The following is a 23,550-nucleotide window of genomic DNA, read 5'->3' on the forward strand; positions in this document are numbered from 1 at the left end:
AATAACAACAGGCTTAAACTGCAGCAGTTTAACCATTTTAATGATAAGGAAAGCAAAGCAGTGGAGTGGGATTTTTGGGAAGAGTATGAAATTTCTGTCATGCAGGTCTTTAAGCAGAGATTAGAAAAATCTGCAAGACAAGAGGAAGGTAGAGAAGACACTCAGGGCAGGAGGTGGACTTGGTGACCACCTGAGGTTTTGTACAGACCGTTTTTTCTCTGATTTGATGACTAGGGCTGAAAATAACACGGTTTTCTAGAGCATAAATTGTTTGGAACTAGGTGGGTTGTTTTTTTTTCCAAATACTTACTAAGCTGTCTAAACATGTCCCACATATCAAGTCTTGACAGCCACTGGATTTTTGACATTTGCATGAGAGGTGCATTGAGTATGCAGAGGGTTTTATTTACTCCACAATATTGAGTTTGCTATCTCCGTCAGGTTTAGCTTTTTCCTTTCATGACTCACTGCAGTGTTACTAAAATGACAATAAAGCAAGAGGGTGACCTTACACTGCAGGCAGGGCTGTGGGATCTGTAAACAGAATCTACTCATAAGAAATATTATTAAATGCTATCAAGCTTCTGACTGTCATAATAAATACATTCAGAGGTATTTGAAGGGGTAGGCTGAGTGCAATGTAGGTGATCTGACTGGAATATTAAAAGAGCTGTTGGTGATGCCTAACTGAATAGCAAAAAGACTGATGTATAGTGAGGGAACAATATGGTGTGGGTCACAGCTCAGGACCTGCACTGCTGATGTGCAGCAGAGCTGCTGGGAAAGATTTTGGATGGGCAGTCTCTTTTTCTCAGCAGGAACCTGGTCCCATTTTGGCACCCTGCTAAGCAGCCTAACTGGTCCACTAATCATGGACTGAACACTCCCCCATGCATCCTGACACATGCATTAATAATTCAGGGATTATGAGAAGAACGATGTTTATTCTACTGGGAAATGAAATTGGGCATTCATCCACAAGACAGCGTTCTGCAGTCACTGGCCAAGTAGAATCATAGAATCATAGAATCGTAGAATCATAGAATCGTAGAATCATAGAATCATAGAATGGTTTGTGTTGGAAGGGACCTTAAAATCATCAAGTTCCAACCCTCCTGTCATGGGCAAGGCCACCCTCCACTGGGTCAGATTGCTCAAAGCCTCATCCAACCTGGCTTTGAAACCCTCCGGGGATAATAAGGTGTGAAATGAAAAGGCATATGTTATAAAAAAAAAAGCAGTTCTGTGTATAAAATTAAGTTTTAACTAAACTTTGTGCTTCAATATAGTGCAACACTTCTCTGGGAACAGGCAATGTGCGTGAATGTTATAAAAAAGGTGAGATGTTGATAAAAGTCTTTCCAAGTGCTACGATTTCTGCTATAAAAATACTTCAAGAGACAGTTTAGAAAGAGTAAATGATCTGACAGGGAGAAAAGCAAAAGCGATGCTGTTCTTGCCTCCTGAAAGACTAATTGTAATCACAACAGTCAAGAAAAAAGCAGATTACTGGTTCATCTCTTTTCCCTCTGTAATATTTCCATCAGTTTGACATTCTTTTTGATTCAGTAAAAAATCTGAAAAGGCCTCAGTCACGGTGAGTATTAGGATTAGAAAAGGAAAGGTTATTTTTGTTCAGCCTGGAGTCTATTGTAGGGGGAATTACCAGGAGTTCAGTATGCTGCGTTGGCAGAAATGTAACTTGCTCACAGCTGCTAATGACTTCTGCTCCTTTTGGCACAAAGATGAACATCAGAAATTAATTGAGGCATGATCTTGAGTTCAACATAGCTTAAACCATACTTTTTAATCAAGTTTGTGCTCACATAACTGCTGTAGCGTCCTCCAGCATAAATATCAGACATAAATCTTTGAGCTGCTCTATTTTCCATTGATTATCCATAGACAAGTTAGCCTCAAAGACTGAGAGAGCAAGTGCTTAGGAAATCTTAACTGTGTTATCTCATCTTCGTTCATCTTTTTAATGTTTGAAACTTTAAGGTCACCAGTGTCCTGGAAACCCTGCTCTTTGCTGCAGTAGCATTGAGCAGCTGCAGTGAATCAGAGAAGTGGACTGGTTGTTTTGGTACTACTGCCACTCTCCATAACAATTAGAGAAGCTGGTGAAGATAATTGCTACAATTATATCAATGAAGCTAGAGACTCAACTTGGTCAATTAATAGGATCATGGAATGCTTTGAGTTGGAGAGGGCCTTAAAAATCATACAGTTTCAACACCCTGCCATGGACCAGGAAGCTTTCCACTGGATCAGGATGCTCAAAGCCTCATCCAAACTGGCCTTGAACACCTCCAGGGATGGGGAATCCATGACTTCTCTGGGCAACCTGTGCCAGTGCCTAACCACCCATTAAACTGAATGCACAGTTTTTGCTTGATGATATGAAGGTTTTTATACAAGTATTTGTATTCTTTTCCTTATTACACAGGATTTAGCATCTCTAACTGGTTTGATATCTTTAAAAACATTAATAGGACCTAAGATTCTCTTGATTTTTTTAGCTTATCATAAGCTGTATTAATGTTTCATTTTCTGCTTATGCTACACATGATGTTTCTGAAACTGAACAAATATGTTTCTTTTGATCAAAATAAACAGAACATGAAGGAAATGTAGCCTCTCTGGGTTAAGCTAGAGATCCAATTAACCCTGCAACTTTTCCTGAAGTTTTCTAATAGCAGGTGTTTAAAAGAAAAGAAACGTGATCTTCCCCTTATAACCTCTACATGCCTTGAAATCAACAATTACTATGTCCTGAGCTACATGACAGGAGTGTTGAAAGTTGTCATCAGATCTGCTGCTTGCTATCTTATCTAATCCCTTTTTAACTCCTTTATTTTTTCATAGAATATACTATCACAGTGAGCATCAGAATTTAATTATGCATTTAGGGAAAGGTTATATGATTATCCATTATCTGATTTAAATTTGAGACTAGAAACAAGATTTCACTGGAGCTCCCTAATTGTGTTTCACATTGCCTGTTTTAGTATCCTTTCTGATTTTGTAGGCTTTTCTTTCACAAGGCATGGACTGGAGGAGTCCAATGAAATTAATTAAAAATTATTTAAATATTTTAAATAATATTTAAAAAATGCTAAACTAATTTTCTAGATGAGATAATGCACCCAAGTTTGGCTTAAAAAGGAGGAACTCTTGGTCCTGCGAAAAGATTATTGATTAGCTATCCCTGCTAACACATTTGTCAACTGTACTGCTGAGTGTTCCTAAACACCTTTTAAGTGAAACACAAGAATTTTCTTTATGATCTTTTCTCTGGATATGTGATTAAAAATAAGGCATAAACAGGTGAAACCATGTAAGACTAAAAACCTGTGGAACAGCTAGACAGTCCATATTGTAAAATCAGGGTCATCTCAAAGAAATTTTGGCACTGTCTTATGAAACTTTTGGTGTGACTTATTAGGTCTCGAACATGCTTTCTTCCCCTTGCTTCTATAGGAAGAAGTTGGGGCCAGCAAGATGATTCAGATAAAAACACAACAGGATAAACCTTTAATCTGTGCAAACCCCCTCAAACATTCATTGTATCAAGTTAAATTTTGTTAAAAAATGCTTCCATGAACATTTCTTGGCATAAAATATTACATAAAATTTTATTCTCCAAATTTAATCTTTACAGTAAATTGAGACAGTACTGCTTGTCCACATGGTCATAAATCTGTAGGCACAAAGGTGCATCACGTACACAAGAGCCTTATTTTTAGATTGAATTTTATCTTGATTTCCAAATAGAAGACTTCTTCTGGGCTTAATGCAGCCTCATTTGTCTGAACTGGATTTCTACCAGAGAAAAAAAGTAAAGTATGCACTTTAGACAGCTTTTTAGACAGCTTACACCATTTCTTTTTGAACATTAAAAGGTTAAATTGAAATGCTGTTCCTTAAAATACACACACATATATATATATGTACTCAAACACCTCATTCTACATGTCAATGCCTTTATGCTCTTTCAAGCCCAAGCCCTGAAATTGTGGGATATTTTTATAACAGACAAAAGCAAATTTTAGCAAATACTAACAATAGGATGTGTGCTCCCAAAAGGGTACAACGGTCTTGGTCTGTAATTATGCAATTTCCTAAGCACTGAAACAAACATTGATGTGAGTGACTGGAAGATTAATGTTATGCTGATGACAAAAATGGAAAAACAATTTAGGCAATCAAGAGGTAATTAAATTCTTGACAGACTCACTTGAATATAGACCATTAGTTACGTGAATGAATTATTTCCTTGAGGCTTTGATTATATGCAGGAAATAGGCACTTAACAAGTGATTTCATTGGCAACATAAACCATATTATGTCATAAAATAAATGACAACATGAGAGTGGTCATTTCAAACTAAAAAAATGGAGTTTTAACTCCTGAAGAGATGCAATGAGATGAATAAGCACTTTCACTGTGCATTTCATTACATATTTATTTATATTTACGTTTATATTTATATTTATATTTAGTAACAGAGCAGGTGATCTTGAGTGCTATCAGGAAGCACATGCAAGAGAACCAGCCAACATGGGTTCACAAAAGGCAGGTCCTGCCAAACTAACCCGATCACCTTCCATGACCAGGTGACCCACTTACTGGGTGAGGGAAAGGCTGTGGATGTGGTCTTCTTGGACTTCAGCAAAGCCTTTGTCACAGTTTCTCATAGCATTCTGCTTAGGAAATTGGCTGCCACTGGTTTGGACAGGAGCACACTCTCCTGGGTGGAAAACTGGTTGGATGGCCGGGCCCAGAGAGTTGTGGGAAATGGAGATAATTCCAGCTGGAGGACGGTCACAAGTGGTGTCCCCAGGGCTCAGTGCTGGGTCCAGCCCTGTTCGATATCCTTATCAATGACCTGGATGAAGGCATCGAGTGCACCCTTAGCAAGTTTGCAGATGACGCTAAGCTGGGTGGAAGCGTGGATCTGCTGGAGGGTCGGGAGGCTCTGCAAAGGGATCTGAACAGGCTGGACCACTGGGCTGAGACCAATGGCATGAGGTTTAACAAGGCCAAATGCCGGGTCCTGCACCTGGGGCACAACAACCCTGTGCAGTGCTACAGACTAGGAGAAGTCAGGCTGGAGGACCTAGGGGTGTTGGTTGACAGTGACTGAACATGAGCCAGCAGTGTGCCCAGGTGGTCAAGAAGGTCAATGGCATCTTGGCTTGTATCAGAGACAGTGTGACCAGCAGGTCCAGGGAGCTAGTTCTCCCTCTGTACTTGGCACTGGTGAGACCGCTCCTTGAATCCTGTGTTCAGTTCTGGGCCCCTCACCACGAGAAGGATGTTGAGGCTCTGGAGAGAGTCCAGAGAAGAGCAACGAAGCTGGTGAAGGGGCTGGAGAACAGGCCTTATGAGGAGCAGCTGAGAGAGCTGGGGTTGTTTGGCCTTGAGAAGAGGAGGCTGAGGGGAGACCTCATTGCTCTCTATAACTAGTTGAAAGGACGTTGTAGAGAAGAGGGTGCTGACATCATCTCTCAAGTGAGAGGAGACAAGACAAGAGGGAATGGCCTCAAGCTGCACCACGGGAGGTTCAGACAAGATATCAGAAAGAATTTTTTCACAGAAAGGGTCATCAGGCACTGGAACAAGCTGTCCAGGGAGGTGGTTGAGTCACCATGCCTGGAGGTATTTAAAAGATGGGTAGATGAAGTGCTCAGAGGCATGGTTTAGTGGCAGACAGGAATGAATCATAGAATCATAGAATCATAGAATAACCAGGTTGGAAGAGACCCACTGGATCATCGAGTCCAACCATTCCTATCAAACACTAAACCATGCCCCTCAGCACCTTGTCCACCCGTGGCTGGACTCAGTGATCCAAGAGGTCTTTTCCAACCTGGTGATTCTATGATTCTATGATATTTTATACCAGGTTATCTGCATGTGCAAGTAATATGCAGAAGTTTAACTCTGATTCCACATGCCTTATAAGTCTGGAAAACTGGTTTCAGTTATTTCAATTATTCCATATTTCATTGAACTCAGGAACTGTTCCGTAGAGCAGTAACAAGTCTGAAATATTATTTTGCTGGCATATAGAGGCTTGGGATCCACTGGGTTAGGAAGTGTGTGTTCATGGCAAGAGGAACTTCTTACCCTGCTATAGTCTAAGTGAAAGGACAGAATTAACTGGGATAAAGAAGGTATTATTGTTCCCATTATAGAGGGAAACTGAAGCAAGAAGAGACTACAAAAGGGAACTCAAAGAATTCCTGAGGCTGGGCTGGATGAGGTTTTGAGCTGATCAACTGAAAAGTGTCCCTACTCACAGCAGGGAGGCTGGAACTGGATGAGCTTTAAGGTCCCTTCCAAACCAAACAATTCTATGATTCTGTAATTTCAAATGAGTAGAACGCCACAGAAACAGGAGGTCTGGAAGGGATCTGCTGAACCACTTGGTTTTGTCCCCTGCTACCACCTACTTATGACTGTGTCCTCCCATTACCCAGTTTTGGCCCTGCTCTGTTTTTTTCTGCAGCCAAACAGGGCTTTTTGCTGATGGTGTTTGAAGCTCTGCCTCTCATTTTTCTTACAGAAGCCCTCAGTTGTAAATCCCATGCATGCCAACTAGACTGTTTTCAAACATAAATCCCAGCAAATGTAATGTCAAGTGTTCACAACTGCTACAAATACAAGCTATGCTTCAGCAGAAATACAGACCTCAACAGCCAGGACTGTGGGCATTTCTCTTGCTATAACTCTTGCCAGCCATGTACAGGATGTGAGACATTAGCCTAGTGAAAACTGTTGACTGTTGGATACAATAAGGCGACGTTGCAGAGTGGTAACAACAAGAAAACTGTTCTGTCCAGATACTGCTGGTGGAAAGGAACTTGCCTATTTTGTGCTGGCTGGCCCCTTGTGCCTGTGGTGAAACATGCCCGTGTTTAATGTCTGTCACAACTGTCAAAGCACAACATCCAAACCCTAAATTTTGCATCCAGGACTCTTCAACACTCAACATTTTGTTTGAGATTTAACAGCTTTTGAAGCCAAGGAATTTACACTTGCCTTATTTCATTAAACAATTATTCATCTGCATTGGTTCTTAAGTTTTCTCTGTCCCTTATTTAACTACAATCGCAGCTATCACAGAATGCTCTTTATTTTCTTAATATCTCCCAATTAGGAGGCACTGTCAGTCAGTACTATAAAAAGAACATCTAATTATGTAGAAGATCATATCATACTGTATTCCTGTCTATGTTTCACTATAATCCAGGTCTTGGTTGCAATATAAATATTCCTTATGTTGCTAAATTTTTTTCTACTCTGAAACACATAAAACAATTACAAGGTTTAATTTTTAAAGGTTTTACTATTTACGTACCCCTTTTGCATCAATTACACCAGGTTTCGCATTGAATTTCACTGTCTTCAAACGTGCACGCTCCTTTCTTTCAACTCTGGGGAAAACACAAAGAATTGCATGTTGATTATAGCAGCATCTTGTACAAGACGTTTGATGTCTGATCTCCCAAGACAATTGATGAATTACTATGCATAAAGTGAGCATTTAAAGCAGATTTTATAAATTAGAAAGGTTCTTTCCTCAGCTAAGCAGCAGTTTTCTGTTGAATACAGGACAGGACTTAGGAAGCCTTGGCTGTCCTATACCAGCAGAACAGCACTCCCTCCCAACACACATAGGAATGTATTAAAAGCACATTAAGGACGGATTTACCCTCTAATTTAAGCTGTCCAAAACCAGGCAGCATTTAGAGTTTTTCTGTGGTCAGAGGAGTGAAACAAGGATGGACAGAGAATAAGCTGTTCATCCCGGTGCTTTCAGATGTGCACTTTACAATGGAATACATTTCCTTCTGTGCAAGTGTTTTTTTGTTGTCCTGTAGAAAGACCTTCAATCCCTAGCTTATGTAAATGATAAACTTTTAGACCATGCAAAGAAGGTAAAGTGAATTCCACAATTTCTGAATCTATTTTTCACTTCCCCCCCATCCATAGTTTCAGACTAATGAGTTGCTTAAAAATTACCTTAAAATAGCTTACAAAACAGTTTGTGACACACACCAGTGATGAATAGCATGTACGCTCATGGCAATTGCAAAGTAAAAAGGTTGAAGTTTCACATGATGGACTGAGAAGATGCAAGAAATGTTGTTGTTGGAGAAGAAAGTCTTGCTCCTTTCCTTCCTATGAACTCATTTCCCATTGCTCCCGGTGGTGTTCCTCATTGCTGCCTTCTCAGTTCCAGCCCTCTGCTGTAGGCAGGGACATCTTCCAGTGGACCAGGGTGCTCAAAGCCCCATCCAGCCTGGTGTTGAACACCTCCAGGGATGGGGCATCCACAGCTTCTCTGGGCAACCTGTTCCAGTGCCTCAACACTCTCACTGTAAAAAATTTCTTCCTAATATGTCACCTAAATCTCCCCTCTTTCAGCTTAAAAATGTTCCCCTTTGTCCTATATTTGAACTCCCTGATAAAGAGCTTCTCCCCAGCTTTTCTGTAAGACCCCTTTAATTTCTGGAAGGCTGCTATAATGTCTCCCCAGAGCCTTCTCTTCTCCAGGCTGAATGACCCCAGCTCTCTCAGCCTGTCACATTCAATTGCAGAGAAATATTCTTGAGGCTTTGACTATTTGACACTATGCAGTTTTGCTCAAAAGAGCATTTTTGAGGAGAGGTACAAATGCTCAGTGGCAGGTGAGCTATTTTAGGCCTCTCTAAAATGCTGTTAATTGGGTGGGTGGTCTTATTTAAACCATGCCCTCCACAAATATCTGCAGGCTGATAGAATGCAAAGAATTTATTTTTCTGACTCATTTCAGTGGCTCATTGCTAGTGGATGAATTCTGAAAGCAAAGATGGGCAGGTTCACATTAATAAATAGCTTTTCAAAACAGAAGAAATCCTAAATTATAAATTTTAGGGGGGCTTCTTTAGGCTAGTTCTATTCTGGCTGCATGACCTGACCACCTGTTACCAGATGGATGTTTTGGGTGAGCTTATCCTTAAGATCAGTTTAATACAAAAGAATCTAGTATGCATTCAACCAAGACTGCTCCACAAGATGAACCAAAGTGCAACAGAACATTTGTTTTCAAAGCTCAATCTTGACCTGAGCTGAAAACCCAGAGCCCCTGCAAGTCCATTACCTAGGAGTCCAAACTGCAGAGTAATATGACACAAAAGTTGCCTTAGCCAGTACAGTTCTGGTATTCACATATTTAAATTTGAAATGCTTCAATGGAAAGCCTCACAAGTTATTTGGTCATGATATCCACAGCTTCAATAAACACAGTTTGATAGAGGAATTGTTCTGCTGCATATGCAATGCCTCCAGACTGAGAAAATACTGAAGTCCAAAAAAACTCTCGTTGGGAGAGAAACAAATATCAAAATCATTGGCAATGAAGAGATGCCAGACAAAGTAATTCTTAAGAAAATACAGGCAATTTTACTTTCTAATGCTTAAAGTATTTAGTTACCAAAATAATATAGAAGAAGAAGGTGTGAATGTGTGGAATCTTGATCTATTCATATCTCAGAATTAAGACTGGGCAAGTGTGGTTCAGTACGAAGTATAGAGGGACAAAGAGTCATATAAAGCATTTATAAAGGACACTGCACTGTGTAATTCATTATTTCTATTCCAAAATACTGTGGATCAATATCCTGATTTTTTTATTATTCAATGAATGAGCATTATTTAAAAAAATAGGTTAAGAAATCTTAAAATCCAGTAGTATACTGAAATATATGCAGCAAATATTTTACCTGTGAGAAAAACTATATATTCTCAGTATATTTGGAAAGTTCACCATTAGTGCAAGATTTACATATGTTCCATATTTAAACTTTTAACACAGTATGCTTAAATAATAATAATATTGCTGTTTTTTTTTTTTTAAATCTAATATTGAGTGATGAAAGAATCATGGAATGGTTTGGGTTGGAAGGGACATTAAAGATCATCCGGTTCTACCCCTCCACCATGGGTAGGAACACCTTGCACTGGATCAGGTTGTTCGAAGACTCATCCAGCCCAGCCTTGAACACCTCCAGGTGAGGTCTCATGAGGGCAGAGAAAAGGGGCAGAAACCGCTCCCTTAACCTGCTGGTCGCACTTCTTTGGATGCAACACAGGATACAGTGGCTTTCTGGGCTGCACACACACATTGCTGGCTCATATTTTGCTTTTCATCCACCAGCACCCCCAAGTCATTCTCTTCAAGGCTACTCTCAATCCATTCTTCACCCAGCCTGTATTTATACTTGTGATTGCCCTGACCCAGGTGTAAGACCTTGCACTTGGCCTTGTCGAACTTTATGAAGTTAGCACAGGCACTTCTCAAGACTGTCAAGGCTCCTCTGGATCTCTCTCCTAAACAGGAACAACCCCCAAGAAAACAGATGCAGGGAGAGAAATTTAAAGAAATAAAGAAGCTAGTCACGTCCTTACTCACCTTGACTAATATGGTCATTACTGCAAAAGTGACATTTACGACCTTTGCAAAGTCATCTACAGAATCTATCATCTACTGGTCCAAGCAAAAAAATTCCAGTCATCAGCCTAAAATTGAAACAGTAACTCTATTTGTCTACATGTAGGAATTGCTACCGGAAATCTGAGCTAAATCCTGCAAAGCCAGCTTCTAAAAATTCAATATTGTATTTTTATTAGACAATAAATAACTGGGAAAAAAGTGAGTTTTATTATACCCTGCACACTGGAGCAGATATGACAGTTTTTCTAACTTTCACAGTTCCCAACAAATGACATTGGAATGTATTCCTGAAAATCTCTTGGTTTCTAAGCCTGGATGGTAAGAATAGGTTTCTGATATTTATTTTTTTTAAATACAGAGTGTAGCCTTTTGAGAGAATGATAATTAACAAAACATGTTTCCTTCTGTCTGAGAGGGCTCCTATACTTCCTACTGAAACATAGTCAATGCTAGTTTCTATAGTTACAGTTTAAATTTAGAATAAATACTTTTCTCTGTAAGTGTGGAATATTCACACGGAAACAGTGCAAAAGCAGCTTTCAAATTAAATCTATGTTATTAAAAAAAAAGAAAAATCTTAAACAAGCAGATGAAGTCCCTTGATAGTACCAGAAAAAAAATGAAGATTTGAGGCTGTGTAATTGCCTAAATAGGATGTATGCCTTCTGAGAAAATAATCAGCTCAAATGAACACAGTATCCTACTTATTAATCCGTGTTAACATTTAACTCATTTCAGTCATGCTTAACTACCTAAAACAACTGCTTTTAACTTCATTTCTTATTCACAGCATAAAGAAATTTGGAAATGAATCCTGCAGGGTGGATCTTACATATGGAATTTGTCATAATTGCATAAGCAGTCATGTGGGCATCACTGCTTTCTACAGGCGTAGCAGACAGATGGGAGGCTGCAGAAACATTCTGCATTGCTTGGAGACATATATAAATAATGCCATTAAGTGCCATTAATCCTCCAGGCAAACATACCAATGAAGTTCATACATGCTCAGCATGCCCACTGAATTCTACACACATTTCATAATCTGGTACTGTATTAAGGATAGCACACAGGGTTGACTCCCATTACAATTTTCCTGACAGCTTCCACAAGAAAACTGTTCTCAGTTACTTGTAATATAACTGAACTGTAAACTTCCAAGCTGAAATTTCATGTGTTTCAAGATGGTCGTCTTATTGTTGCTGCCCGAAATGTCAATGAAATGAATTAGCTGGTAGGATAAAGTAAAATGGTTAGGATAAAATAAATGGTCTTGCCCAGTTTATGATGCACTTTTAGAGCACTTCAGCTCAAAATACCCTACTGCCTTCATGTCTTGGGTCAGGGACATGAAATGTAGCAGTAGGCATGTCTGCTATCAGGAATCCCTGAAGGTATTCGAGACCAGGTTGGATGAGGCTTTGAGCAAGCTGAGCCAGTGGAAGGTGTCCCCGCCCACAAGAGTGGGTTGAAACTAGATGATCTTTAAGGTTCCTTCCAACCCAAACAATTCTATGATTCTATGGATACACCTCTCTTTTTCTTGAAGGAATCAACTCAACATTTAAATGTCTGAAAAGCTTTGTTTTTACACATTCTGGAGAACATTGTTAGAATTTAGCCAGGTTTTCCAAAGATTTAGTCTTTGTTGAGGTGGTTAGGGTGCAGAACTAAGATGTTCCCATAATTTCTCATCTGAGATAGCAGGACACTTTTGCTGCAGACAGAGCTAAAAAGGTAACTGAAATGAAGGAGTTGAAAAGTATGGAATGTCAGTTCTTCAAGCATCGTTGATCCAGCTCTTAGAAAACACATTTTCATTATTTATTAAAACGTACACTAACTCAAGCACCTTTAGTACTTTTTTGAATCTTCAGTTTTATGATTGCTACATTGAAAGAAAAATAAACTTGACCTTCCTTTTCCCCAAGACAAAAGGAGTTTAGGTACTAAAAGCCTTTTGCAGCAGCTAACATTGTGAATGCCTAAATAGGATATGAGAGTAAGTTCTTCATGCTGCTTTAGCTGACACCAAGCTTACCATTGTACAGCATTTTCATCCATCAGCTGAAGAAATTGCTTTTGAAGGAAGAAATGTTTCACCTCAGACTATATCCAACTGCTGCACAAAGCATGCTTATGGAGGGGTTGTGCAAAAAATAAAGTGAAGGGTGAGGGTTCCCATCTGCTAGATTTGCAGAGGCCCAAATTCACAACCCTGACTTGCCTCATGCAAACATTGCTCTTGCATCTCTTTCTAATGATTGATTTTCTTGATAAAGTTATGCTTAAAGGATGGAGGAAAGCATTGATATGGTTTCCAAAAACTACTTCATGGCTCAAGTCTCATTTTCAAAAGGGTCTCTGCAACATAATTTGATTCCAAGAAATGTGTAAAGACATCTGCATCCAACATTCAAATGTGACTTGGAAGCTGAAGTGCTCTGAACACCAACATGGAGACAGCATCGCCTAGCACAACATATTGTTATCAAAAGTGGGCCTCTGGGATTTTTCAAAATGAGACTTTCAATTCTTTGTGTGCACTGCAAACAAGAAGAATCAAGTATAACTCAACCAGACATGAATGTGATCCTTCATTTCTGGGGGTTAATGGACCACTGGGAGTTTTGTCAATGCCTTTCTGAAAGCAGTCATCACAGCAGCAATAGAAAATATCAAATCAGACTTGCTTTAATCTTCAATAACTGTGCTCGTCATGGATGTAGAATACAGACACGAATTACAAACTGGTATTGAGAATCAAATAAAATGCTTACAGCAGCCTCATTTGCACAGATTTGGTACTGAGGTGTTCCGTAGAATGGAAGTTATTTCTGAATTCAGCACGAAAACTGTAGTCAGGAGAGTTATCAAATAGAAGAACGCAATGTAAAATGGATACTTGGAAGACCTTGTCATATTTTAAATCTTTGATAACATGTTTCTTCTTGTCTGTCTTTGCCATTTCCAGGTCATCTGCATTATATTTGTTTTGCCTGCCCATCAGGTGAAAGATAAGTGAAAATATATATTACTATTTATAGTCCAAATATGTGGACTCAGGCCATGATTTTTTATTGCTCCAATCCTCTGCACTGTTTAGCCTTGTTTATATGAGGTCTGAGCTTGCCAATAGATTCCCATTCTCCAAATTATTTTCAAGCATTCCTGATGTGTATTTTTACAACATAGCATGTATTTTTTAGTAGGAGAGACTGTGTTCTTGTTCAGCTCTCCATTTTCAGTGACTTGCTTATCGAGAGCAGCTCATCGCTTGCTCAATATTTTATGAAAAAAAAGCAAACCATGCCATTAGGATATGAATTTCATAAAACTGTAGAACAATCTTATTCTGTTTAGAAGCTAAGGGGTACTCTCCTTCAGCATAAAAGTTTCCCATCATTGCAAGAGGACGTAAACTGGCTTATACATACATATGTCTATCAATTTTATTCCATATTTATTTTTTCCAACTAGTAAATAGAGTCAGGTAACTTATTTTACACAAAGTTTGCATGATTATATTGTATTACAAGGTTTTATAATCAAAGAATTAAAGTCTTAGGGGTGTTTAGGAATGTAGAGAATTTATAGTAAAACATTAAAAATAAAACCCACTTGAGTGGATAAACATGCCTTTCTGCCACATTGAGCAAAATAACAAATTTAAGCTGGCATTTTGCCCACAGGGACTTATGCGCTGGGAACCCTTTTATTCATAGAATCATAGAGTAGTTTGAGTTGAAAGGACCTTAAAGATCTTCCAGTTCCAATCCCTCTGCCACGGGCAGGGACAACTTCCACTGGATCAGGTTGCTCAAAGCCCTATCCAACCTAGCCCTGAACACCTGCTGAGGTGGACAGACACGACTCCTCTGAGCAACTTTTTCCTGTGCTTCACTATCCTCACAGTAAAACATTTCTTCCTAATATCTAATCTAAATCTCCCCTCTTTCAGCTTAAAACCACTCCTCTTTGTCCTATCCCTGCACTATCTGATAAAGACCCCCCCTCCATTATTCCTGTAGGCCCTTTTCAGTACTGGAAGGCTGCTATAATGTCTCTCTGGAGCCCTCTCTTCTCTGGGCTGAACAAGCCCAGCTCTCTCAGCCTGTCCTTGTATGGGAGGTGCTCCAGCCCTCAGATCATCTCCGTGGCCTTCCTCTGTTCCTTGTCCTGAAATGTTTGTAAAACATTGGGGTTTATGTCTATTTTACCCCATTTTACTGTGAAAGGAGAGTATGGTTACATGTATTTGTGGGGAGAATGTTGTCTATTTGGCAACATAAATATCAGATTAGCATTATTATACACCTTCAGCTGGTAATAACAGAGGTAGGAGTTGCATAACCTTCTGCAGCCAAACTGAAAATCTTAGAATGATGTCTGGTCTGAGAGAGGTTTTGTGGCTGCACATCTTAAAGATAACAGAAATATCGTTGTAAATATTTTAGTGGTTTAGGACCAAATCCTCAGTGAGGGGCAGTAGCAGAAGAGGTGAGAATTTACACCATCCTCTCTGGGGCAATCTGTGTGAAACTGTAGACTAAATTAATTTCTGATGCACAGACCTGACTCAAGCAGATGTACACACATCATAGAAAATACTGATGTTGGACATACATGAAGTATGAGGTTGCTGTAGCGTGCGGCTTGAAACATCAGAGCTTTTCTGTGTGGAGAATAAAAGTCAAGAGAATTGGAGGTGTAAAATCAATGCTAGAGTGAATTAAAATATTTTTAATACTGAATTAGAACATCTGGCTCAGAATTTAATATACTCTAACTTAGGCACATTATTTTCATGCTTTTTGTTGATTTGTTTTAACTAATGTGTTTCCATGGAGACAGCATCTTAGATATAAGCTGCTCAGCTTGGCACTGCCCTTTATGGGAAGCTGAATCTGTTTTGTTTATAGATAGCAGGAAGGAGAATGAGGCAAATAAAAATTCTTATGATTAGAAGCCTAGTATATGTAGAAATTTAAATCTGTATCTGTACATCTATACATGTAATTGCAACAAAAATCTTATATAAATCTAATTCTGTTGGTCATTCTATGATGAAATAGTAACTCTTACTGATAGGGGGAGTAATTCACAGTCATAAACACAGTGCACATACAATACTGCAGACTGCCTAAGACATTAGTACAGTACTGGCAGTTTGCCCAGGGAAGTGGTGGAGTCTCCATCCCTGGAGTTGTTCAAAACTGTGTAGCCATGGCACTTCAGGACACGGTTTAGTAGGCACAGTTGTGTTGGGCTGATGGTTGCACTGTATGATTTTAGAGGTCTTTTCCATCTTTAATGATTCCATGATTCTATGCTTGCATGTCCCCTTGCCTTGGAGACCCTGCCCAGCATAACTGTGCCTTGCTCTCACCTTAGACATAGCTTGGATAAATCTTTGTGATGGACTTGGAACCAAGATGAATTTTACCTGAATTATTAATTCATTAATATTATATAATAGTAACTATTTCATGACTGTTACACCACAACTGAAGTGGTTTGCAGCCTCTTACGCAGAACTTGTACTGTTCCCAACAACTACATGATACAAGATCACAACACCTTTATAGCATTATACTTGGTTTCTACCTAACTGGCTACTCAGTCCCATGGTCAAGAACAGCAGCTGTAATCAGAAAATAAATGCATAGTAACAAATGGATAAAATCTGACTTTTGATGTAGAAAAGATCGCAATGATGTCTCAGCACTGCATGATGCTGAGCGTTTAGTTTTTGCTAATCTCCGCTGAGGTCATCAGCTTGCCACTTCATGAGATTTGATCCTTGCACAGATTGGTGGAGAAAAACAAAGCCACCCTCATTTCTTTGTGCTGCATCTTTTAGTAACCCTCCTTCAGCTGCAGTGTTGCCCTCCAAAACTCTCTCTTAAGATCTGACTTTAAAATTTAACAATCAACAAGGCAAGAGGTCCGCACATTGGTGGCAGCACTGAAATACAATGACAGCCTATAGGAAAGATGGGGTAGGGCTTTTTATCAGGGAGTGCAGGGACAGGACAAGGGGGAATGGTTTTAAGCTGAAAGAGGGGAGATTTAGATGAGATATCAAGGAGAAGATTTTACTGTGAGGGGGTGAGGCACTGGCACAAGTTGCCCAGAGAAATTGTGGATGCCCCATCCCTGGAGGTGTTGAAGGGCAGGCTGGATGAGGCTTTGAGTAATCTGATCCAGTGGAAGGCATCCCTGCTCGTGGCAGGGGATTGGAACTAGATAATCTTTAAGGTCCCTTCCAACCCCAAATATTCTGTGATTATATTCTATGATGTATAACTTTCAAGCTCTATTGAATCTCTAAGAGGTAAAGCCTGGTAATGCATGAATGGTAGCTCCCCTACAAATATAAATTATGATTTCTTTGAGTGTATCACACATATCATAGAGGACAAAACGTATCCAGTCTGGATTTATAATTCAAAATGTCTTTCATCGGCTCACACTAAAAAATCACTGTGTGATGGGCTTTCCAGTAAAAAGATGTAAAAATATTGCAAAAAGAAATGCTTGAAAAGAAACTGCTCTTACACAGCACCTTAAATAAGCAATATAATTTACTTGTTATGGTTTTGTGTGTATATATACATGTATTTGCACATATATATATACACCAAAATAAAATTGAAGTGGTCACTGGATTTCAGAGCTATTCCATAAGCATTTCGTTTATAAAAAATGAAGGAACTGTACTTTAGCTGTTGCTGGACAGGAGATAAGGCAGGAAGGCAGACTCACCTGGGCACTAATAATCCCTGGATCAGTGTAGAGTCTCCCTGACCTGAAGTGCAAAATACATTACAGTCCCACAGGATAGGAGAGGAGGCTGAGGGGAGACATTATTACTATCTACAACTACCTGAAAGGCAGTGGGTGTTGGCCTCTTCTCCTGAGTAACAAGTGACAGGATGACAGGAAATTGCCTCAAATGCCCCCAGGGGAATTTTAGATTAGATATTAGAAAAAAATTCTTTACTGAATGAGAGGTGAAGCATTAGAAGAAGCTATCCAGGGAAGTGATGGAGTCTCTTTCCCTGGAGAAATCACATGGACGTGGCACTTTGGGACATAGTTTAATAGATATAGAGGTGTTGGCCTGACAGTTGGATTTGATATTCTTAGAGGTCTTTTCTAGCCTTAATGGTTCTATGATAGTATCTGCTGCTTATATACATAGGCAGAAGAAGGAGCCCAAGTGCAAGAGCAAAACTAAACCCTACCAAACGAACCCCCCAAAGAACCCCAAACCCAAAAGATATGGAATAGAAATGAATGGGGAATTGAAAAATACAAGACAATTGTAGTTGCCTGTGTTTGGTCAAATAAACACCAGGACCACTCTATTTCAGATAAATATTCTCATAGTCTATTAATAAACCCCACTTGCAGAGGAAATTCAACTCTGAATTAACAAGTATGATTAGCTTTATTCTCTGTAGCTCAGCCCAGTATGCACTGATTGCTCATTCTGCCCTTGGCTGGTGGAAATGATCATAGAAAATACTGGTAAGAGCATATCAGTCTCACTTACTCTGAGGGATCATCCAGAATACACAGAAAAGAAAGAATACTTTCCAGAGCACTGGAAAAAATAACCTTGTACAACGGAAACCTTTTAGGAAATAATAGAAACCTCCCCTCACCCCAGCTTAGGTGTTTCACATCATTACAATAATGCAGACAGACTATAAAATGCCATTCATTTTCCCATACCTCTTAGATTCAATAGTAAAAATCAGGATGACAAGTGGAGAATATAGTAACTACACGTGCATTTTTTCAAATTCAAGACTCTTATTTTTAGGCTCTAACCAACCTATTTTCATCTTGACTCTTTTTTTTAATTCTCTTTTCTTCCAGTGTTTCCTAAGCCACATCTGTTTCCAAGGCTGTATCCTATGTCTGACTTTGGCAAGAAAGCCTCTGTCTTTTATCCTTGAAAACATCACTGTGCAGGTAATCCAAGAAGCTTTAGGCACTTACATCCTCCCCAGCCTACACAAGGCACAATGCTACATCTTAATCTGTTGCTTTGCTTTACCCTTTTTCTCCTGTAGTTGTTTTCCTATGTATGACAGATTTTATAGCTTTTCATAGTACATGCCACACTGCATGCAAGCTTTGTGTGCATCCTTCCCTCAGTAATAACTGAACAGATTTTCCTCTTTTCCCAAGTGTGATCCAATCAAGTCATTACAACAGTATTTACTGTAGCAATTGCTAGTAGATATATATTCCTTTTTCAATATCTAGAGACTAAATCTGTTTACAATGGGCATGTGTTTCCTATCTTAAAAATTATAATGCAATTATAATGTTTATTTATATCTATTATACAGCTCCGAAATTGATTTTCACTAAAAATCCTGGTGTGGCTGCTATTCAGACATGGGCATGGTTAGAGAACATAGGGTCCTTGCAGGGCTCATGTCAACAAAGTATTTGATGGCCTTCCAGTTTTAGGTGATTTAGAACACAAAGTATCATGAGATCTATTAGCACTTGGGCCAACTCTCTCTTGAAACAGCAGCAGGTGCTCTATTCAGCATCAGATGTCTGCCATAAAAAATGGACATTATCAATTTTATATTAATGCTAAAGCTGAAATAGCTACAAATAAAAAGTTTATATGAAACATGGGAGCACTGCTGCAAAAGAGAAATGTAATGCGGTTTGATAGATTTCATTTCCCTCCTGCCCTTTCTGTTCTTGACCTTTCCATAGCAACTATCAACAGAGGCAGAAGGTAATACTTATTTGTGTGATAGTTCTGATACTATTGGAGATACAAAAGCATTTAGACAGAGTAAACAATACAAACAATGAGAGAGATTCAGCTGTCTGTTCTCTCTCCATCAGTCAATGTGAGTCCATCACAGATAAACAAATATTCAGATTTAGCTTGGAGAGTTGATGAACGTACCTTCATTTACATTATAAAAACAAATTTAGTGTGATATTGATTATCCATCAGTTTCCAGGCAAGTAGACAGTTTTTGAAGCTTAAGAGGACCATTACATAATTTAATGTCATTTTTTACATCACACAAGCTGAGAAGTTTAATTCTATTACTTTTTCAAAGGAAAGCCATACAGTCTTGATTTGAAAATGTCAAGACATTCATTACACCCCTCAGCAGTTTGATGCAATGGCTAATCACCCTGACATTAAATCATGTGCACTACTTCAAATTCAGAGCTAATTCCCAGACTTGGGTTCTGCTTATTCCTTTTTCTGCCAAAAGTCTTTAGTAGATGGAGCTCTCTTCCCGTTCCCCCTTTTCTTCTTGAAGGTACTAATCCACTATAATTGAGTCACATATTGAGTTACTTTCTGGTACAGTTAAACAGCTTGAACTTTTTAAATCTCACAGAGAAAATCAGCTCTTGAAATCATAACTGCTGCCTTTTTCTCTACTCTCCCTCTTTTTTCAGTAGATTGATGCACTGTGTCTTTGAATAAAATGGAACATTTTGATACCATGGAAAGGGAGGTAGGAAGGAGAAGACAAAACTCACCTCCTCTTGCTTGGTATAACTCCCATCTCCTCACTGTCTCCCTCCAGAGTGACCCTCCTTGCTTGCCACCATTCATCGTCTGAGGCGTTGATGACGTGCAGGATGTCTCCATACTTAAAACTGAGTCCTTGGCTTGGGAGGCCACTGTCTTTGCTCTTATCATAGTCAAACATGGCTCTGTGAAAGGAAATAAAGACAGGAAGACAGGTGATTATATCAGTCTATGGAACATATACTTCTGAAAACTTTGTCATCTTTTCTGTTACAGCTAATCCTTGTTCCTTTCCAAAGGGAAATGTCATGCTCAGAGTGAAACTTTCCCCTATGAAGCTAATCTTTACAAAATCCTCATTTTTTTTAAAGAGAAATTGAACAGTAAAGTGTGGTATTTACTATTTCACCTAATAAAGAATAATTACCATATCACAGTATCTAGTAGATAAACCTGGTAGCCAGAAACCCCTCTTGTCACCTTGCCAACTGCAATTTGTGGCTTTTGATCTTGTCCTTTTCTCATGCTTACTTGCACTCAGATAGGAGGGTGTCTGCGAGACACAGGTGCATTGGTATGACTTAATTCAAGGGACCAAAATTGTGCTCATGGTAATTAATTTCTTTAGGTGAATAGATGCACCTATTTCAGCATCTAATTCAGACCAGAAGTGAGCTTTCAAAAGGAATCTCTTGATTATCTCCATTCCCAGTGCATTGGTTCATGTCCTAGATCTGTGCTAAATTGCACAGATTAGATTCCTGATACTTGAAACTAATCTGAAGGATGCCCTGACCAAAATAGCCCTAGTCTGACATATGCCCCTTCAGATGCACTCAGGGAGCACATAGCACACCGTCCACATCCAGTGCTCCTGTGCTGTAACACCTCCTCAAGTAGCCCTAGCTATTTCCTTTGATATTGAAGATGTGGACCTCTACCTTGTATATGCTTATGCAAAAAAGTCTCATGTATAAGACACGTATATTAATATAGGGTGTATATGTATGTCTAGGGACTCAATAAGCACAAAGTGAGTGCTGTCTTTAAAGTACTTGCCTATCAGTAGTAGTACTTGCGGCTGGCATAGTTCAGTGTGAATGTACTGCTTAAGTATTCCACCCAGATCCTAGGAAGGTCTTCAGCCTGCCCTGAGCTCTATATTACCAAGCTACAGTGATAACATTTCTCAGCCTTGTCCTGCCTGGCACCTGCATCAGCAGTCTTCAGGGTAGACACACTCCAGTTTCTCAGAGGAAGACCCTGCACATGAATCCCAGCAAGACTGTACGCGAGTGCAGGACATTTCTTAGAGCTGCCTATCTAAAAATACAGATTTCAGTTTCTTATAGAAAAAAACCCATGGGAATAATTTTCTCATATAAAATGTTGTTTAAAGATCATAGCTGTCAAGAACTGATGCTTAATTCCTGTAGAGAAACCAATATGATTATAATCCTGACTACAGAAATCTTAGATCAGTAAAATCCCAAGGGGTGTATAATAATTCCTACTCTTTCATTGTCAGAAATAAAGATGTGGTAATCTCCTCGCTGGTGAAAAATTCTGTGAGAAGTATTTAATATAATTAATTGTTGTATATTGTATATTGTAGTGTAGTTGTAAGGAATGATTACAGCAGCTTAATGGGCAGATTTAAAACACTCAAAGCTACCTCCCATAATGAGGAGGACTTAGAAAAAAAGTTATCAGAATTGTAACTGTGCAACCAAAATAATTTAAAAGCTCTCATAACCACTCATTCTTCATGAAAGGTCTGGTTCTGGAAGAGGAAAACTGCTATTTTTAATAAAGACTTTGCAGTCATGTGCTGGCACCTTCAGAAAAGCCCAGATAATTCTATTCTCTGAGGACAAAAACAACAAATAATCATGCTGAGTTTTATAGAATCCATGACCTTATACATGCTTGTTCCTCTCTTGGTAAATGCTCTTGGATTGCATGTAACCTTTGAAAAATTTTAATGGCTTAGCAGTAGAAACAGTTTTAAGACTTTCCTCTGTCTTAGTAAAAATTTACATTTGTAAAGGGTTCTTATCAGTAGCAGGTCATCTGCTGCCTTCACAAATAAGGCGTTTTGTAAGGATAAAAGATGAAGAAGCATATAAATCCAGAAGCAGCTAAGTATCATCAGTCACCTCTTCTTAACCAGTTAATAACATCTGATCTTTTGATCTTCGGAGGATTATGGAATTATAGAATCATAGAATAAATAGCTTGGGTCGGAAGGGCCCTTCAAGATTATTCAGTTTAACCTCCCTGCCATGGGTAAGAACAGCCTCCACTGGATCAAGTTGCTCAAAGCCCCATCCAGCCTAGCCTTGAACACTTCCAGGGACAGGGTGTCCATGACTTCTCTGAGAAACCTATGCCATGGTCTCACCACTCTCATAATCAAAAATTTCTTCCTAATATCTAATCTAAATCTTTCCTCCTTCAGTTTAAAACTGTTACTCCTCATCCTGTCACTGCACTCTGATAAAGAGTCCCTTCCCGTCTTTCCTGTAGGCCCCCTTTAAGGCTGCTATAAGGTCTCCCTGGAGCCTTCTGTTCTCTAGGCTGAACAACCCCGAATTTCTCAGCCTGTCCTCATAAGGAAGGTGCTCCTTAGATAATATTCATGACCCTTCGCTGGACTTGTTCTAACAGATCCATGTCCTTCCTGTGCTGAGGACTCCAGAACTAAATGCATGACTTCAGGTGAGGTCTCCAGGTGAGAAATGACAGTACACATAAATAGGCATACAACATATCATTCTGCTGGTATTTGCCATATCACTATGCAGTTGTTTGAGTTTTATCACTATATTGAACATTTATTGTCTTAAAAATTCACTGAATAATTCTGCACCTTGCCATGGAATTCTATCAACATCTCAAAACCCTGACCACACAGCTTGGAATGATGCTGAATGGTGGGCAGATGTGATACAATCCTGAATCCACCTTCAATTAAATTACTCTTAAGACACGACCAATGTCTTCTGTTGCAGAAAATATGCAGGTCTGTCACATCTTAGGTGTAATATACACACTGAACGGGAAATGCTCCATATTTGGGAAGTTCTAGGACATATTTCAGAAGAGAAGTAGTAGAAAGCAAGTAGGGCAGTGTTCCTTGCACTTGAAGAGACATATGCACCGCAGAGCCCATATATTAACTTGAGATCACCAGCTGCCATCAGGCTAGCTGATGTTAATAATGAGTACAGATGGCAGTGCTTTCCATTGACTTTCTTTGATTGGAATAATCCTGTGCAGTGCTGTTATCATAGATTTCAAACAAGAGAATTTTTGAGCATAGTTTTCATTGAGTGCTCTACAGCTGTTGATTATACCATTTGTAAATAAATATGATATGACAGATGACTTCAGTGTTCTTTCCTTAACATTTCAAATTGAGAGCCAGGTTTAATTTGATAACATAACCATACTTAAGTGTACAACTTTGTTAACATTTCTGGTTCTGCAAAACATTAT

General features: G+C 39.1%; 1 protein-coding gene across 32 annotated transcripts in view; it reads right to left on the bottom strand.

Annotated features, from left to right (window-relative positions):
- The window catches only part of DLG2 (discs large MAGUK scaffold protein 2), a 1,047,701-nt gene that overhangs the window by 35,220 nt on the left and 988,931 nt on the right, over nucleotides 1-23,550 (bottom strand). For all 32 annotated transcript variants that reach the window (XM_069879637.1, XM_069879628.1, XM_069879594.1 and 29 more), the window contains 2 exons: nucleotides 20,058-20,234; nucleotides 7,371-7,446 (listed from right to left, as the gene is read on the bottom strand). In XM_069879637.1, the coding sequence (XP_069735738.1) occupies nucleotides 7,371-7,446; nucleotides 20,058-20,234 (253 nt within the window). The remainder of the gene's footprint in view (nucleotides 1-7,370; nucleotides 7,447-20,057; nucleotides 20,235-23,550) is intronic.

Source organism: Phaenicophaeus curvirostris, chromosome 1 (genome assembly GCF_032191515.1).
Source record: "Phaenicophaeus curvirostris isolate KB17595 chromosome 1, BPBGC_Pcur_1.0, whole genome shotgun sequence".
In the NCBI taxonomy this organism is placed as follows: domain Eukaryota; kingdom Metazoa; phylum Chordata; class Aves; order Cuculiformes; family Cuculidae; genus Phaenicophaeus; species Phaenicophaeus curvirostris.